Consider the following 19,251-nt stretch of genomic DNA (forward strand, 5'->3'; position numbering starts at 1 on the left):
CATGCAAGGCAGCTAATTAATGCCCTGAGTGGAGTAATGCAGATTGCTTTCGGTTGGACTAAAGCCACATTATTCTGGCTCTCCACACTGCTCAAATGCCAGTTTTGATATTTACAGAGAGTCAGTGTTGTGGGAATGAGGGCTGTTACACTGATCTATCAATATGGCAAAATGTCTTTTGTAGTCATGGGTGATTGATATTAGGAAATCTAGTTTAATATCCATTTACTGTGGCATTGAGCCTGATATTTATGAAGGTGATGTGGTTGAAGGGTTTTATTGATTTATTACCCCCTCGCAGACAAGCGAGCGCACACACATGGACCTACACTTTAAACAAATAACATGCATTGTGAACTGAACGGTCCACTGATCTCACAGGAATTACATTCTGTTTTTCAGTGCTGTGATTCTGTAAGTTATTTTACAAGAAGTGAAGGAGGCTGCCACAAGTGGAGGGATACGCTTCTGCCTTGTAGATAAAGAGGCAAATCGAAAGGACTGAGAAAGAAAAGGGAAAGACAGATTGAGAGAAGGATGCCAAATAATAAAGTCTGAGAAAGAAGCCAACTTTTAGTTTGGTATCCATTTTACAAATGCCTGGACTGCAGCACAACAGATTGTTTTCAGAAAATATCCTCTGAAGCTGAAGCAGATTCATCTTTTGGACGCAATGATTATTAACAACAACCTTCAAGCCTAGAGAAACTTAAAAGAGCTCAAGACGGGCCACAGCCATACTTCACAGCCAAAACCAAATGTTTTAAAAATGTTCAGCACAGCAAATAACTAGTGCTGTGAAGTATTGGTGCAATTCATTACGATCTACAGCAGAAAATGAAGACACAGAGCTAGTGCAACACCTCTCCACAGGCTATGCAACATTAACCTGTAAATGAGTGCTTAATAGCCTGGGTTATCATGAATATGAGGGTCGGCGCATATATGTGCAAAAGTACTGCATGTTTAAGAACTATCAATATATCCTCATTTACACTGAATATTATTTCAGATTTCAACAGTAAACAGATTTTGTACAAAAACTACCCACTACCACTTCTTATTTTTTTAACTATATTAGTGGGGCAGCCAATACACTACCTTAACATTGCAAACAAAAACATGAGATATGTATCAAAAAGCATTTGTGTAAAAAATTTAAGTCAAATAGATCATATAAAAATGAAAAGACATTGAGTGTAAATTCACTAAAAACTGGGTGATTATCCAGCTGTTGCTTCCCTGGAACATTTTATCACTGAGATAAAAAATATTGATGTCTCAAAATTGTCTTTTTCTTAACAGGGATAAGATGGAGGTGATGCTTATTGGTTCAACCCACCAACTTCGTAAAGCTGGACCTTTAACACTAACTGTAGATGGTTCAGTCTTGGGGTTTCAAACTAAATTTAAAAACCTGGGCATGATATTTGATGCTCATTTAACATTTGACCCCCTGTTCAGAACACTGTTAAAACGTCATTTTTTTAATCTCAGAAATATTGCATGAATTCGCCCCATGCTCTCCTTTATTGTGGCCAATAAACTGATCAACACATTTGTCTTCTCACACATCGATTACTGCTATGCTTTGCTTGCAGGTATTTCAAAAACCACCCTAAATAAACTGCAGTATGTCCAAAATTCAGCTGCTCGAATCCTGACAGGGACCAGAAATAGAGAGCACATCACTCCAAATTTGGAATCCCTACACTGGCTCCCTGTCAGGTTTCGTGTTGATTTCAAATTTCTCATGCTTACATATTAGGCCTTGCATGGTTTTGCACCAAATTATCTATCAGATCTTTTAACGGTTTACTCGCCTAAGCAGACTCTCCGTTCCTCTGATTCTGGCCTTCTGACTGTTCCCTCTACTCATTTACGCTCAAGGGGTGACCAGGCATTTTCCTCCCATGCTCCAAAGCTCTGGAACTCTCTCCCCTATAATAATACACTATAATAGTTTTAATGTGTTTAATCATCTCTGAAAACTCACTTTTTTGGACTTGCTTACCTGTGATTTGTAAGATGCTGGGGGGGGGGGTATTGTTTATCTGTACATTGTTGTTGATGTGTTTTTGTTACCTTTCTACTTTTTTTGCTCTTTTAATCTTAGTATCCTCTTAAGTGAAATGAACTTAGAGAATTAACTTTTAAAGGCACTATATACAAATAAATGTATTATTATTACTATTATTTTTTTTACCTCTAATGTAAAAAAAAGGTGTAAGAGGGTGATTGACTGAATAGTGGATTCACAGTCTATTATAAACAATAATTATGAAAAGATAAATCAAAGAATAATGAATGCAATAGGTAGACAGACAGACAGACAGACAGACAGACAGATAGACAGATAGACTTTAGCATACAGAATGTTTAAATACTGAATATTGAAGTCAACATAAATGAATGGCCACAACCCATTTTAAATCCCTAATATGATGCATTTCCAAGCGAAGCTGGACATTTACCAGTAAAATGTAGAGAAGAACTTAATTTCTAGAAACAATTTACTAGATGTGGATTTTTAACAAATATGAGCTTGTTAAACCAGTTCCCTGGTATAAGTATTAGACTATTGTTTAAAATGATCAGATTTTCTGTGCAGATTAAGTGACATCAGGAAAGGAAAGCAAGCAAGGGGAAGTTATTACATTTGGATCATGAAATGTGATGAAGATTGTGAAGACTTAATAACAATGAACTGCTCATAACAAAACCTAAAACTCTTTGAACTATATGGATAAAATAATTAAGACAGTAATAATATGCTTTTTTTAATTGATCTTTTTTTACTTAAAGGCAGAGCAGTTCGCCTGTAATTAAATGTCATTATATAACTCGTTATCAGTAGTGCATCTACTACAAGCTGTAAGAGGATCACTCCTGAAAAAGGACACTGTACATAGTGAGCATAGTTTATAGAGTTGACAGCATTAACAACTGATAAATGCCAGTTGTCGGTTACTTTTTCATCAACCTACACAGCCATTTTTCTTGTAACAAGCCCACAAGGCACTAGACTGACATGACACAGAAGGCACTTATGATAATCTAATATCAAGTGTGCATATTTTACACAAGTACACATTGGCCAAGTAATCGTGTTGTGAGAGATGAGCATGGCGAGGGAGGCCACAGTTATCTCCCTGTAGCGTGTTCTAAGAGTATGTCTTATTAATGACAAAAGAAAATTTACTGGAGATTAAATTGTAATTATCATGTCTACAAAAAACGGTAACAGCTATTATGACATCAGAGAATGAAGCTCGGAACACTTAATGAGCAATGAGGATTTTTGGATTCCAAGGGAACACAGCACAGTTAGTCGTCTCTTTGACAATAAGCCCCTTGTTGCTAAGCAATTCAAGACATTGTTGACACATTATTATAAAACGAGAAAAAATGAGAGTTGAAATCTCATGCATGCTGAGATCACGTGGAGCACCTGTTCCTAGCCTTAACAGACAACTATTAGATCCACGCAGATATGTAAACACCTGGATGCTGTGCTACTAAACTGAGAGTATATGATGACAACATGATTGCTGTGTGAATGAGAAAACTCTTGATGCAGAAATCGCTTACCTGGGTTCCGCAAAGCACTGCACATGCTCAGTGGTCATCCTGAACTCCAAAAGGATGAGAATTCGCTGTGTATGAAGTCCACCAAGTTCATGTTCCCTTCCGTGCTGTACATTTCCGCCAGCATTTTTATAAAGGGATGCAGTGTCATTTGGTAAAGGGATGAAGACAAATAGTTGCATGAAGCATTCCCTTGAAATATACTCCCATGACAGCAACTTGAAAACTGTGGCCAAACAGATCCTTCAAGCCATGGTGTCGCTAACTCTGTTGTACAAGGTGTTTACTTTGTGAGACAATGCGAACTGGTTATTCTGGCCTCTGTATGCCATAATGTGACTGTGATGCTTAGAAAGAGTGAATCCTTACATCGCATGATGGATGAATTATGCTGTTTGTTTCAAATATTGTGCTAATGAACAAAAACTAACATGACTGATTTGTTTTCCAATACTCACAAAAGGGACTGACAATAAATGACTCTTCAGTCACTGTGGACAAAGCACAAATTACTACACAGGGTTTGTGCTAAAAGGAGTTTTACCAGAGTGTAGAACATACTGAACACTGCCATACTGACACATTGCTGCCATAATGAGATTTAAGATAACATTGCCTTAAGTTACGCAGTATGCTGCCTTTTAATTAATCATAATAATTCAAATATGTCAAAATAATTAATTACTATTAGCTGAATTGGTTTTCATCAGAGAAGACTGCAGCATATGTTTGCTAGTATTTCGAATTAACCAAAAATGCAAGAGTTGTTTTTCAATTCAGTGTCCTCCCTCTCTACCTCAATGTTACCTGGTCCTTTCCTCTGCTTTAAACTGGGAGACTATAACATAACTGATGATTGTGCAAACAATTTAAACGTTATTGCATAATAGCATTAGATAAGAAGAACTCGCCTCTTTTCCCTACAATTACTCACAAATGTAACTCATAAAGTGCCTATGCAAGTTCTTCATTAATGAACAGTGAGTCGTGGGCAGATAGAGACACCTCCACGTCACGTAAAGCTGGTGGTTTTTGCGTTGCCTGTCACGTGATTACAGGGTATGTTTCACTACAAAAGTAGCCACATTGCAAAAATGTTTCAGCTCAGGTCCAGAACTTGATGAGTGCGTGTATGCATGTGTGTGTGTGTGTGTGTGTGTGTGTGTGTGTGAGAGAGAGAGAGAGAGAGAGAGAGAGAGAGAGAGAGAGAGAGAGAGAGAGCGAGAGCGACTCTTTGTGTTTGCGCACGTGCATACTGGATAGCCTATATGTATTCAAGTTGTGCATGTGTGCTGTTAACTGATTCATTTGTGCAGTCATCTTTATGAAAACCTCCCGAGGCGGTTATCGTTCGTCCATAATCATACATCTGTCTGTAGGGTTCGTGATTGTGAACTGTTTTTTCCGCCTAAGTCAGTACCGTTCCCTCTACTCGGGCTTTGTGTGTCTGCCCCGCACAGAGATTCTGTCACGCCCTCCTCCATCTCCATGTACTCTGCCGCCTTGTCACCCAAAGACGACCCCGATGGGGAACCTTTGCATTTTCTCAGGAAATCCGGAAAGTACGGGCAGCCCGGCGGGGGCTGTTCCACAACGGGCGCCTGGTCCTCGTTATCAGTCTCCCGGTGGTAGAAATAGTTGAAGTTGGACACGATGACAGGGACTGGAAGCGCAATGGTCAGGACACCAGCGATGGCGCACAACGAGCCCACGATTTTGCCCCCGACCGTGATGGGCTTCATGTCCCCGTAGCCCACCGTGGTCATGGTCACTACGGCCCACCAGAACGCGTCAGGGATGCTGGTGAACTGAGACGAGGGCTCGTCCGCCTCTGCGAAGTACACCGCGCTGGAGAACAGGATGACGCCGATGACGAGGAAGAAGATGAGCAGCGCCAGCTCTCGCATGCTCGCGCGCAAAGTGTGCCCCAGGATCTGGAGACCTTTCGAGTGCCGAGACAGTTTGAAGATCCTGAACACGCGAACGAGTCGTATTATCCTCAGGATCGCGAAACTCATCGCATGTTGCCCGTTGCCTTGCTGCTGTGCGAGGTCTGTGCCGAGAGTAATGAAGTAAGGCAAAATAGAGACGATATCTATGGAGTTCATCGCGTTTTTAAAGAAAGCTGTTTTACTGGGGCTCGCGAAGAAGCGCACAATGATCTCAAACGAGAACCAAATGATGCACACCGTCTCAACGATGAAAAATGGGTCGTTGAACGGCGTAAATCCATTGTCCGCCTGCGTGGAGTTTTTACCTGGGCTGAGGAATTCTTTGTCGTCCCTGAATTCTGGCAATGTCTCCAAACAAAAGATGACGATGGATATGACGATGACCAGCACTGACACGACCGCGATCCCTCTGGCTGGACTTGAACTCTCCGGATACTCGAAGAGCAGCCAGATCTGGCGTTTGAACTCGTCCTCGGGCAGCGGCTTCTCCTCCTCCTTCACGAAGCCCTCATCCTCGCGAAACTTGAGCATCGCCTCTTCCCCGAGTTCATAGAACTTGACCTCCTCGGAAAAGATGTCAAATGGCACGTTGACGGGTCTCTTCAAGCGCCCCCCGGACTGATAGAAGTACAGAATGGCATCAAAGCTTGGTCGATTCCTGTCGAAGAAGTATTCGTTACGCAGAGGGTCGAAGTACCTGATTCGCTTTTCAGGGTCGCCCAGGAGCGTGTCTGGGAACTGCGCGAGTGTCTTCAGCTGAGTCTCAAACTTCAAGCCCGACACGTTGATGACAACTCTCTCGCAGCAGCCATATTCGTTGTAAACATTTTCGTAGCCGGACTGAGGACGCCTGTCCGTTAACGAAACCGTCTCCTCTTCATAATCCATGTTATAGATAAAAGTCGATCTCTTGCTTCCCCTGTCCTCCTCTTCCTCCTCGCCCTCCGCCTCCTCCTCCTCCTCCTCGATCATGATGTCCTCCTCGGATCCTAGGAGCGCCAACTCTGACTGGCGTAGATCCCCGCCGAGTGCCGCGCGGTTCCGTCTCCAGCGCGCGACGCTTCGTTGCTTTTTTCGCTCTCGGAGAAGTTGCTGTAGCGGCTCGTGGTGTTGCTGCTGCTGCTGTTGCTGTTGCGACTGTTGGGAGGAGGAGGAGGAGGAGGGGCGCGAGGCGGTCCCGGCGCTACTGTTGTTGGTATTCGTTGAAGAGGCGGTGCGACTCTGATGCGGATGGTTGTGGGGATGGCCGCTGGACCCACCTCCCTCTCCGACCGTTCCGGCTTCGGCTACCGCCGCTGCGCGAGACTGCCGCTCGCGCTCTCTCTCCCTGACGCGTGCCTGGGCATATCCATAGGGCAGGTGGGGGTTGCAGCCCCCGCTGTCCGCGCCGACCATAGCAAACTCCATCTTCTCAAACTATAAAGCGTTCAGAATGATGGTAAACGGGCTGAAGAACGAGCTTGAGCTAAAGACGGCCTCAGCAAGTTCATAAATGCACTTCACTGGCACTGCAGGTCCGCTGCCTTCGGAAGTGTTTTAAGCTCTTTCAGTGCACTTTTGCTTATTGTAATTGGACTTTACAACTGTGGCGAAGCCACGTGCTTCTGGTGACATCATCATCATAATCATCATCATGATGATAAAAAAGGTGTCCAACAGTTCTAGAATCCATGTGCGCGGCGCGCGCCTGTGTTATCCAAAAGGAAACTGAATGCAGGAGGAGAGCTCCGTTATCTGAGGTGCTCGGAAGAGACTTTATTCCCCTATGAAATCACTGGTTCCCATCTTCGCTCCGAGGGAGGGGTGGGGTGTAGGTTTGTTCCGTCCTCTGCCCATTCGGTGGCTATGAATGAATCACTGAATCCGCTTGACACCAGCAACAGCTGCAAAGAAAAGAAAAACGTGTTGTAGAATGCTAACTGCTTATCGAAATGTCGCCCTAGCAGACTGTTATGGATAGCCTATCTACACCAACATGAGCAGAACATTTGGAAAAAGTCATCATTAACAAAGACATAAGTCACTATTCCTAAGCTACATATTGATAATAATATTAATAACAATACTACTGTGGCACATCGTTATTGTAACAGGCCAGACAAGAATGGAAACAGGATACTGCGCGTGATACTGATCCAAAATCTCTTGACAATTAATTATAAACAGTCGTCGCACGCAATTTATCAGCCCTCTCATGCACTCCACGTTCCTTTATCTCGAGCCACTTACGTAGGAAATCATATGAGGATGTCTTCTCAGCTTCCACCCTCAATACAACAAGGTAGAGATGGCTGAGGATGTACATCCCAGGTTTGTGCAAATTTCCATCGCGCTCAGATATTCCTCGGCGTAGCCAAACGCAGAACATGACACCTCAGCAGTCAGGTGTGATCGCATTCGAGGGATGACAGTTTTGGCCACGGCTCGCCGTCGGGTCTTTATTCAACAGGATCTCTCGTCACCTGCCCCTCTCATCATCTCCCCCTCCCAAAAAAACATGCACCGCTGCATTAAGCCTGGACTTGCACTCACCAAAAAGCAGGTGCTGCCACCGAGAGCATGCTGTGTGGCTCCATAAATCACAAGAGCAGCGTCAGAATCGAGATGTATCAAAGTTTTAGGATGCCACGTGAAATAGCCTTAGGTAAGTATGCGCAGCGCGCATCTGTCTGCCGCTCAGTCTCGCCCGTTGACCATTGTGCTCGTGTTATTGGGGAGCTGCGCTCCGCCGCGAGAGGCACGTTTGCGCCACGCGGAAAGACCTCGATCGCCCCCCTGTGGTCGTGGCAGGCGCACACCAGTGTGCTGCTGCAGTTCTCAAACTTCGACAGCCCCTTATGCATCTGTTGATATCCAGTTCATCGCAACTGCCTACCCGAGGGACTGCTGCAGAGCACGAGCTGCACACGCTAAGCAGCCGGTGTGTGGTTCTGTCAAAAGTAGGGGTGGTGCTAGCGCAGTGGATAAGACACATGTCTTTGGTGTGAGAGACCCAGGTTCAAATCCACTGTGAGACACCAATGTGTCCCTGAGCAAGGCACTTAACCCCTAGTTGCTCCAGAGGTGTGCGACCTCTGACATATGTGGCAATTGTAAGTCGCTTTGGATAAAAGCGTCAGCTAAGTGAATAAATGTAAATGTAAAAAACCACATACACTTTCTGTCACGGCCTGCTTATCTATAGCCACCGTTTGGAAAAAGTTAAGAATGTAAACACAACATAAAAAAATGTGATTGTTTTGTGAGAGCTGTGCACTTCATTCTTCCATGCTCCATTAAACAAGCAAGCGTTTATACAAAGAACATAAATAAAAAATTCAGCTCCTTTTTGGGGGGTAAGCGGGGGAGGGGGGGATTGGGGGGGTTTGCTACAGTTGGATCTGCTGAAAACTTGAGGAGAAAAAGAAAGATTTAAAACATTTATCTTTTAGATGTCAAAGTTTAAATGTTGATGTAACTACTGTAAATTAAATAAGACATTTATTAGAATTTGCAATAATTTGTGTTCTTTCTAAACACAAGGAAGCACAAGATTCATCACAGTTTTCAAATTATTTTGTTGTAAAATATAACACACACATTTATTATGTTAAAAAAAGAAGCTGTCATCTTATTGGAATAAGTTGTATCATATTTGCAAATAATATTTTATATCAGTTTAGTTTGGCTTTAGAACAATGGTAATATGGGACAAATTATCTTATTTTATCTAGAATATGATCATATGTGAGTGTATTGTCATTAGAACTAAGTCATACAGAATACAGTGGCACTGTAAAAAAATTTTTTTTAAATTCAACTAAATTTTAAACTCAGAAGAGGTTGCTAATGCTTTAAACTCATGATGTTTGTATGATGGCAAAATGCAAATGATAACTCCTACTAGCCACCTGCCTGTTTCTCATTGCTCTCTCTGTTACAACAGATAGCTTTAGAAAAGCAGTTTCATCAGCAGCACTGTTTTTAAGCAACAAATGCTTTATATTTATCACCTGGAAAACAAATATTGTATTTCGCAAGACAGAGAAACGCTCAACAAAAACTCATGTCTGACATATTCTGTTGTAGGGGGGAAATGTGTGTGTGCTATCAGGATGATTGTGCTGTTTGATCCAGCTCATTAGTTATGCAGCAGACATTGTGTTTTTCTCGTTAAAGCAGTGTGCATTGACCAACCTTTACTATCTTGACAAATTGACTTCTTGCTTGTTGTTTTATTATTCAAATACCCCACGTAAGTAGCTTGTTTTGGACTTGGCTTATGTTTTTTTCTACGCTTAATGTCTATTCTGTATTGGATCTGCAGCTGGCACTATACAAAATAAAAGGGGGCAGTATTTCACAAGACAACATTTAGTCATTGTGGGCAAGCACACAGGATGGCTGCTTCATATGTGTAGGGAGTAAAGATTCTGAATCTAGTGTGAAGGTTGTGGGTGTGCGACTGGATAATGGCTTATAGTTATTAGAATAATGGTGCTGACTGCATTGTACGTCAGGAATGTCCTGAATATGACTGAGCAGCAGTGAGAAGTACATTGAGACCTGAGTAAATGTGAGAATTACTGCATATACAGAGTCAGTCAGAAGCATTTTGGATGCACTGATGGGAGTGAAAAGGCAGATTTTCTCTACATTAAAAAGCTTTATTCGGATAGGGCACTTGTCGCAGCATGATTGATGAAGGTCAGTGGGTCATCTTGGACAATTTCCAAGATGTGTACACATCAGGAGTCAATGACTGTACAACCTTCAAAAGCGATGGAAAGAGACTGGGGGCGGCTGAAAGAAAAGAGAGCTTTGTTTTGTCAAGGTTGAGCTGGAGATGAAAAGCCGTACAGCCAGACTGAGATCTGTTAAAGACAATGAACAGAATCAAAATGAAAATCCAGTGCACTTTAAACTTTAAAATAGAGAATGGTCAAGGCATTAATGGCTAGGCCTGCTGCCAAATGGAGTGAAGGCTTGAATAGTTATTTTGCAGAGGACAGTTTCAAAGACTATATACTGTATATAAAATGTTCAGAAGATTTTATGTTTGAAATAAGTCTTTATGCAAACCACTAGATATATCTTTTGTCATTTGTATTTGAAAATGAAATGGAGATTGAAATGCTCACAAGCTTTGAAAAGAGTAATGGGTGATTTCATGCATTAAATTGGTGAAGGATGCATTAGACAGATCAAAAGCGACAGTAAACATTTTTAATTTTAGGGTTTTTTATATTTTTACATATAGCCATTTAGCAGATGCTTTTATCCAAAGCAGCTTACAAATGAGGACAATGGAAGCAATCAACAAAAGAGCAACGATATTATTTTTAATTTATGAGATTTTAGTTTTAAATAAATGCTGCTGTTGATGGCAAAGCAGCAGCCGTCACTCCAGTCTTCAGTGTCACACGATTCTTCAGAAATTATTTTAATATGCTGATTTGGTGCTCAGTTGCTAATAATAATGATTATTATTGTCATCAACACTTGAAAAACAGTTGAACAGAAAAAAAACTGCTTTGCCGCTTAATATTCTTGTCAAAATCATAATACATGTTTGAAGACAAGAACTCCAAGGCACTCGAATATCAACCAATGTCTCAGTTCATTTAACAACAGCTAATTAATCAAATTAGAAACACCTGGTCACTCTGTGTAAAGTAACTCAAAGAGAGAGGTAAAAAAAAAAAGAAAAAAGGAAATTCAAATTGCATCTCTTACACAAAAGTCATAAAGTGTGAAACTATCATTATAATAATAATACATGTTTTTCAGCATTATTTAAAAGAAGAATAATATAAATTGTAAAAGAACAGCTTTCATTTGAAACAGGGATTTCTTAAATGAAAAGGTATTAAAAATCTAAAATTCTAAATGTCTATGATCTGTCAAAGACATTTGAAAAACCTGTCACGTTTGATCAATTTATTGCATCCTTTATCAATTTAATGCATCAAATTATCCATTACACATTTCAAAGCCCATGAGCATCTCAATCCCAATATAATTTTCAAATATCAATAGATAGATCTAGTGGTTAAAACAAACAAAAACATCACTTCCATCTGTTATGAGAGACTGTTTCAAAAGTTCGCCACGTAAAAACTGAACTGATGCTGTGGAGATTAAAATCTGATTGATTTCTATGAAATATATTTTAAAATATCCTCCAGGAATAAATTGTTAAAGCAACCGTGTGTGGATCTCTTAGAGATGACAAGCTGTTGTTCCAGTGATTTTCAATCCAGGAATTGTGCTGCAGAACACTGACCTTGAAAACATCAGTGGTGGCCTTTACATGGATCCTGTTCTGTCTAAGCCTCTTCCAGACTGAATGTCATGGCCACAGGGCTTTTTGGGGATTTGTGCCACCTCCACAAAAGCAAACGCAGTAGTATGATAAGACATGGCTGCTCTCAACTAGATGTGGGCGTCACGTCTGACAGGAGGGTATAAGTGTCCACATAAACTGAGCTGAAAGGATTTTGTCTCAGCAAAACTCCAGCAGGTAGGACTGACATGAACTATATATTAGTATTTTAGCAATTATATTGATATTAGCATGAACTGTATATTAGTAATTTGTCTTCAGTTTCAATGTGTTTGATAGTTGCTTTTCCTAAACCAAATTTAAATTGATTCATCTTAGTTGCTCAATTAATAATAAATTAGCCAGCTGTTTGTTTATGTCCAGGCTATGTGAGCTGGTTGCTTTGGTATGAGATAGATTGTACTTTCAATAGTGATTTTCTTTATTTAAAAAGTAATAATAATTAAAAAATAATAATTAAGTAGTAAAGCTCAAGATGGATACAAAATACAATGCTAATAATTTATCCACTGCAGTACCTCTATTTGATTAGCTGCACACTTTCACATTGATTCCCAGATGAGGATGCGCTTCGTTGTTATGGTGATTGTGTTGCCGGCGCTGATGATGGCAGGATCGGAATGCAGGTCCAGCTGTCGGCTCACCAATATCTCCATTACCGTGGAAAGTGAGGAATGTGGCAGCTGCATCACAATTGACACCACTGCCTGTGCCGGGCTTTGCAAAACACAGGTAGGATTAAGTATTATTCGTATAACCTTTCTTTTGAAAGGATTTGTGCACATATGACATATATGTGAATTGATATATATACATTTTCAGCTGCTACTACTCCAGTCTTCAGTGTCACATGATCCTTCCTTTTGTGTGTTGTGTGTGTGTAATATTTTTGTGGATTCTGGATTATTTGATGAATAAAAAAAAATTCAAAACAACATTTATTTAAAATAGACATGTATTTGTAACATAAATGGTTTTTCGGTCACTGACAAACTGAATGCATCCTTGCTGGATAAAAGTAGGCTACTCTTTTATTTTTTAATTTTATTTAATTCTTACCCCAAACTTTGTATAGTGTCACACTTTCCACAAAAAAAAAAAAAAAAAAATCTTAAATGGCACAAATGTTTTCAACATTGAAATGTTTCTTATGCACCAAATCACCAATTTCAAATGATTTCTGAAGGATGATTTGATACTAAATTTTCAGCTCTGTCGTCGCAGGAATAAATTACACTTCAAAAATATGGTAAAATAGCCAACAATTATTTTAAAGTGTAATATTACACAATAGTACTGTTTTTACTGTATTTTCTATTAAATAAATGTAGCCTTACTAAGCATAAGAGACTTTTTTAACAACATTAAATGATCTAATACCGTATGTCTGCTATATGTCTCTCTCTGTCTCTTTCTCTATTGTATATATGCAGACCTTTTTTCATTTATTCATACAACATTCATTCTTCCTCTTGCACCAGAATAAGGGCAACTAAAATGCATTTTATTTATTTTTTTGGCAGGAAAGTGTTTACCGTAGCCCACTGATGCTGTCTTACCAGAACACCTGTAACTTCAGAGAATGGACGTACGAGACCTATGAGTTCAAAGGCTGCCCTGCCAGGGCTGACTCCGTTTTCACTTACCCAGTGGCCCTCAGCTGCGAATGCAGCAAGTGTAACTCTGACATCACAGACTGTGGAGTCCTCAGCCAGCAGACACTCGGCTGCAATGCACATTAGACAAGGAAACTAAACACCGCTCTGCAACCATTTGAAAGCCTTTTGTACAGTTCTGAATATTTCATAATACTATGTAAATTGCATAATGGAATGAAACAAATATATAACATTTTAATATTATTTGCAAGCATCAATAAATATAACATACTGCAAGAACCCATTAAAGGCTAAATCTAATGAATTTTTAAATCTGTATAAAAGATGCTTTGGCTCAAAGCTCCTGACAGGTCATCCGTGAGGTGCTGTTTCATCTCGTTGTGTTTCTGGAATCTTCTGTGCGCTCTGATATCAATAATCTCAGTCAGGCACAAACTGCTCTATTAAAACAGCTCTCACATAGCGTAAACAGAACTCATTTCCTGTGATAAACCATCTGTTCCCAAGCGCTTACACACACAGACATGTTAATTTTGCTTGTGAAATTGGTGCGTTTTTACCAGAGCTTATAATTGTCCTTCTGAGACCAACTGTAAAAATCTCTCTCTGTGAGGATGCTTTCTCTGATACGCTGAGCAAACTCATTGAAACCATCCCACATTTACATAATCAAATTAGTAGTGAATCAGCATGAATATCAAAGAGTTTTCGGAAAAAGGGTTAATGTCTTACATATAAATAGAGAAACTTTAGAGAAGTCGTGGCCTAATGGTTAGAGAGTCGGACTCCCAATCGAAAGGTTGTGAGTTCGAGTCCCGGGCCGGCAGGAATTGTGGGTGGGGGGAGTGCATGTACAGTTCTCTCTCCACCTTCAATACCACGACTTAGGTGCCCTTGAGCAAGGCATCGAACCCCCAACTGCTCCCTGGGCGCCGCAGCATAAATGGCTGCCCACTGCTCTGGGTGTGTGTGTTCACTGCTCTGTGTGTATGCACTTCGGATGGGTTAAATGCAGAGCACAAATTCTGAGTATGGGTCATCATACTTGGCTGAATGTCACTTCACTACAGTAGTTTTTTTTAAATGGGTTAGGGCACATCACATGTATGGTAATAAAAGGAACAGATGATAAAAACAAGAGACACTACACTGCAAGCACTTTTCAATATTTTAAGGATTACTCCAATTTTCATTTGACTAATTAATTTTAAACTGTCAGAAAATCCCTACTATATCTCAAGGCCTCAAGTTATGGTGATAAAAGGTTTACTCTCCACTTACATTGCAAGTATTGTAATATTTAAACAACTATATCAGTGCTTCATCTTTAAAAATTGCACTGCCAGTTATTTGCACAACAAAAAGCTTCACCCAGGCAGCTTTCCCTAGATGAACTGCCTGTCTAGATGGGGATGTTTTGAAAATCATCAAAATCTGCCTCATTTGAGTGCTTTTGCAATACATTATCCCTGCTTCAAGACAACTTTCTTGCTGTTTGTACATTCTTATTGTTGTGCAGCTACAAGGCAAACTGGGCCTATGACAGATTGTTCTTCATCTTGACGTTCCTGGCTCCTAGCACTGCAACACAAGGTGGAGCGCGCTGAATGTGCAGGCTGAGACAAATGGGCCAATTAGAAAAACATCTTAGACAATATCTAATATATGATATCACCAAACAAACACCAACGTGCCCTGCAGTAAACCAACAGGTTTCTGGATATCATCACAGTCGGTTTACGGAGTATATAGAAAGAGCTAGAAATGTGTATTTGTTTTACTTCAAAACAAATTAAATAATAAAATGGCTACATATTATGCTTGGTATTTTAAATAAGATATAGTGTAGACAGAGTGATTTGGATAAAAGATAAATATTCCCAAATATTCACTGCATTTTTAAATGAGGTTAAAAGATCATATTTGTAAAGCCTTTGAATCAGCACCGTGCACTCTGCTTATAGTAAGATTTTATTTTTGTAAGTGTGAAAAATTTAGAGGGGGAGAAACAGCTACAGCATTACAACATAAAGTAGCGGAAATCCTGGAAAGATTACAAAAATGAACACAGCTGTGATAGCAGCAAAAACACAAGACAACATTATTAAACTTCTACATTTAAAAGTAATATAGCAAATGAAGCAGGTACTCCTGCAATGTCCATGTACCAAGCCTGTGACAGTCTTTTTTGCTCAGAAGTAGAAGTAGTGTCATCTTCTTGGTCTTCCAACAAGTTAGCTAATTTGCAAACTTGTTGCGAATGATCTCTCCTCCCTCTACCTCCACCTGCTCATACAACCATTTCCGGTCACATCGGCACTCCACTCCGCACTTCCGCGATCCGCACTCGGGACAGGGGTAAAAGCAACCCATGCAGTCCACATCCAGACAGTCGCAGAGATCCCTTCCACATGAGATCAATAGACCTTTGCTGTCATACACTTTACTCTTGAGAGACATGGTCTGTCTGCAGGGACAAGAAAGAAGTTCTTCCAAACCTTTTTTTTTTCTCTCCAATGTTTAAAGACACTATAAAACACTCTGAATACAACTGGAATTTAATTAACTGCAATCGTGATTTATATGCTAATCTTTATTATGGCTGAGGTGATGTGTTCATGAGTTTGAGAATCTAGAAAGACATATACCTGTCACCTAGAGAGACCTTCCCTGCACGTCTCCGGTCATTCACACCTCTGCTCTATAATAAAGAAAAAACAAAAACAGCTGATTGACTAAAGAAAAAGTAGTCAGCTGAACTACAGCTGATCCTTTTTAAAAAGGGCACCAATTATTTTAGAAAGCAATGCTCTGACAGCCTTGTGGCCAACCACATTTCAGAGTTGCTCAAAAAACACAAATTCTTAATTTTGGGCCATTTGCAGACACTTTCTATGGAAGTTCATTTCTCATACACGATAAAAATAAAAAAAACATGGTAATTGTGACTTTAGTTGACTTTTTCTCAATTGCAAGATATACACCTTAAACTTTTGACAACAAAAGGCTGAATTGAGAGAGAAGTCAAATTACCTTTATTTTTTATATATATATATATATATATATAATATATATATATAAAATAAAGGTAATTTGTATATATATATATATATATATATGTATATATATATACACTTTTTTTTTTTTTTTTTTTAATTGTAGCAACAAAAAAAAAACTGAATTGAGAGCAGTAAACAAATTTTACAAAAAAATTTTTAGAAGAGCGAGATGTAAATTCAGAATTGTTAAAAGAAAACGGAATTGTGAGAACTCAGCATTCCGTGGCAGAAACTGAGTACTATACTTTTTAATAATGAACAATTCATTGAGAATTCCATTTTATTAATCATTTTTAAAAAATGCCAGAAAAAAACTCCTTTAACTTAAGATCTTAAGTAATGACAAGAAAGGTTTAGTCTAGTCTTACATTGCAAATATAATAATAATAAAAAAAATCTACAGCTTCATCTGTATAATTGCTTCGCCAATTAATTTCCAAAAAAAAAAAAAAGGTCATGCAGACTTAGTTTTCCTTAAACAAACTGCATGTCTAGAATGGTTTGAAAATCATCAAATCTGCCTTTTTTATTTTCAATACATTATCCAGACTTCAATTTTCATGCTGTTGTACACACGGTTTCCTTCCTCCATGAGACACCAAAAAAAGTGTGAGATGCGCTAATGACTTTCAGAGAAACTAAAAACAGACTAAAGAAAGTGTTAGTATTTGCATATTCAGCAGTTCATGTGTTACCTTCATGCTAGAGTCTCTTATAGGCTGTCTTCGGTCTTTTGAGAATAGTTTGGATCGGTCTTTATCAGAAAGTGAACCAAACCGACTGGCATCATTTGCATCCTTTGCCACTAAACCTCCTCTGTTTTTCCGTAACTCAATCTGTGAGAAATAGATAAACACTGTGAATAAAACAATGAGTGGATTGGCACTGCTGAAGAAGTTACATTAATGTTGTTGAACTGGATTACAAAAATAACTCTACTAAATGCAAAAAACACACCTTTGTGCCATCTCCTCCAGAGCTTGCGAAAATAGTTGGCACAGCATCCTCTCTGAGAAACAGTTTTCCATTATAGTCACGGAAGCAGTCGGGCTGGAAATGCTCCGAGCACAAACAGGAGTTCTGAGTGGGAACGAAGTTCTTTCTCCCAAGGTTCCGTACCCATTGCTCGGCTAGCTGAGGCTTGCTGATTGGAAACCTGAACAGAGAGAAAGAAACGGTGGCTGAAACTCCATTGGTTACGGTTACTCCACAGATTACTTAGGCTTCTGATGCTTAAATCAGCAACCTGTGCAAATCACCGAGATTTAAACAGCGGGACTTATCATAATCAGCTGGTACAAGTCCTTTTTTTAAGGCAACATAACACAAACAAGTTAATTATGTTATGATATTATAATATAAATTTCTGCTGCCATCTCTGAGAGACTAACGTTATACATATTAAAAGCAAAAAGAGGAGCACAGACAAATACGATGCGCCACAATAAGTGTAAAGATTGTGCTGCCTCAAGATAGAAAGTAGTATTTTAGGTATTTTACACTTACGCCGAGTCATATGTTAACTGTAAAACCTCTATCTGGATGTACAGCATCTTACAGCAACTCATGCACATGTAAACAGTGAAGCTTTACACAAAGATCAAGCGTGTCAAAATATCGTGTTACGTTACCTGTAGAATCTGATCTCTGACCCTTTGGCAAACCGGTTTGAGCAATCAATAGCTGAGCAAGAGATCGGCATGGTGTAATATTCGTGTTAAAACTTAAAAAAAAAAAACTACAATCATTTCCAGAAGCAACACCAGGGGATCATAACGCGGACTTTGTTAACTGCGCATGCGCACTTATTTCTTCTTATTCTTCTTCGTTGGAGTTTAATGGAAGATGGCATTCATAGTGTTGCATTACTGCCATCTGCTGTTTCACTTTAACTTTTTTTCTTTTTTTTTTTTATATAAACCTTTATTCAACAACAAGGCGTTACAGAATGTAAAATAACAGAGCACAGAAAAATGCTATGTAGAACAGTACAGAGTAGCACAAATCTTTTCAACATTTATATAAAAATATGAAAAAGGAGAAAGTAAATATAAAAATACATATAAAATAAAAGAAATAAAATATGTAAATACGAGCACATATAAATAGATTAAGCATAGTTATTACAGTACTACTAAAATAAAATCTCTTAACAGCTGGGCTTTAGAAAATGTGCATTTTTCCAATGTACTATTAAACAAAAATAACTCGTTTTTGAAAGCTTCAAAGATAGGAGACATCTTCAAAAACCGACATTTTTTTAATAAAAAAATTTGCCAATAAAAGATTATTATTTCCAAATTCTGTAGATTTATCTTCCAACTGAAAACCATATTTGATAATTTAATATAGCTTAATAAAATGCGTCCTTCCAGTCCAGTCCTAGACAATTTAACAAATATATCCGTCCTTGATCATTATATCGATACGTTACTCAACTATACCCGTTTCCCGTAGTTGATTCTTGAACGCTTCCCTTTCTTGTATATATTTCTTACATTATATAAAGATGTGTTTAATTGTTTCCTCCTCCTGACTTCTGTCCCATAGTCCTCTCGGGTGTTTTCCTACAACATGAAAAGTTTCGTTTAGCTTGCAATGTCCAATCCGCAGGCTATTTATTTTGACTTGTACCTTCCTTCTATTTCTCTTTTTACTTTCCATACTTATCATATTTTGCATATTACGTACAGGTGTCACCCTTTGAT

General features: G+C 39.3%; 3 protein-coding genes across 3 annotated transcripts; 1 reads left to right on the forward strand and 2 right to left on the reverse strand.

Annotated features, from left to right (window-relative positions):
* Positions 1-3,609: 3,609 nt before the first annotated feature.
* On the reverse strand, positions 3,610-7,188 carry kcna4 (potassium voltage-gated channel, shaker-related subfamily, member 4). Its single transcript, XM_059530276.1, has one exon. The coding sequence runs from the start codon at positions 6,945-6,947 to the stop codon at positions 4,950-4,952; it is 1,998 nt and encodes a 665-aa protein (XP_059386259.1). The 5' UTR covers positions 6,948-7,188; the 3' UTR covers positions 3,610-4,949.
* Positions 7,189-12,259: 5,071 nt separating this feature from the next.
* Positions 12,260-13,759, forward strand: LOC132114423 (gonadotropin subunit beta-1). Its single transcript, XM_059522530.1, has 2 exons — positions 12,260-12,597; positions 13,389-13,759. The coding sequence occupies exons 1-2, from the start codon at positions 12,424-12,426 to the stop codon at positions 13,605-13,607; spliced, it is 393 nt and encodes a 130-aa protein (XP_059378513.1). The 5' UTR covers positions 12,260-12,423; the 3' UTR covers positions 13,608-13,759.
* Positions 13,760-15,437: 1,678 nt separating this feature from the next.
* LOC132121142 (ARL14 effector protein-like) lies at positions 15,438-18,292 on the reverse strand. The gene is made up of 5 exons (XM_059530320.1): positions 18,175-18,292; positions 17,501-17,699; positions 17,239-17,379; positions 16,133-16,185; positions 15,438-15,951 (listed from the first exon to the last, which is right to left on the reverse strand). Exons 1-5 carry the CDS (start codon positions 18,243-18,245, stop codon positions 15,723-15,725), a joined length of 693 nt encoding a protein of 230 aa, XP_059386303.1. The 5' UTR covers positions 18,246-18,292; the 3' UTR covers positions 15,438-15,722.
* Positions 18,293-19,251: the final 959 nt, after the last annotated feature.

The sequence above is a fragment of the Carassius carassius genome, chromosome 3, assembly GCF_963082965.1.
Source record: "Carassius carassius chromosome 3, fCarCar2.1, whole genome shotgun sequence".
Classification (NCBI taxonomy): Eukaryota; Metazoa; Chordata; class Actinopteri; order Cypriniformes; family Cyprinidae; genus Carassius; species Carassius carassius.

Coding starts and splice junctions, on each gene's coding strand:
- kcna4 (XM_059530276.1), bottom strand. CDS start 6,947: ATGGAGTTTGCTATGGTCGGCGCGGACAGCGGGGGCTGCAACCCCCAC.
- LOC132114423 (XM_059522530.1), top strand. CDS start 12,424: ATGAGGATGCGCTTCGTTGTTATGGTGATTGTGTTGCCGGCGCTGATG. Junction 12,598..13,388: donor CCGGGCTTTGCAAAACACAG/GTAGGATTAAGT, acceptor TTTTTTTGGCAG/GAAAGTGTTTACCGTAGCCC.
- LOC132121142 (XM_059530320.1), bottom strand. CDS start 18,245: ATGCCGATCTCTTGCTCAGCTATTGATTGCTCAAACCGGTTTGCCAAA. Junction 17,700..18,174: donor TCAGAGATCAGATTCTACAG/GTAACGTAACAC, acceptor CTCTCTGTTCAG/GTTTCCAATCAGCAAGCCTC. Junction 15,952..16,132: donor AAGGTCTCTCTAGGTGACAG/GTATATGTCTTT, acceptor TTGTCCCTGCAG/ACAGACCATGTCTCTCAAGA.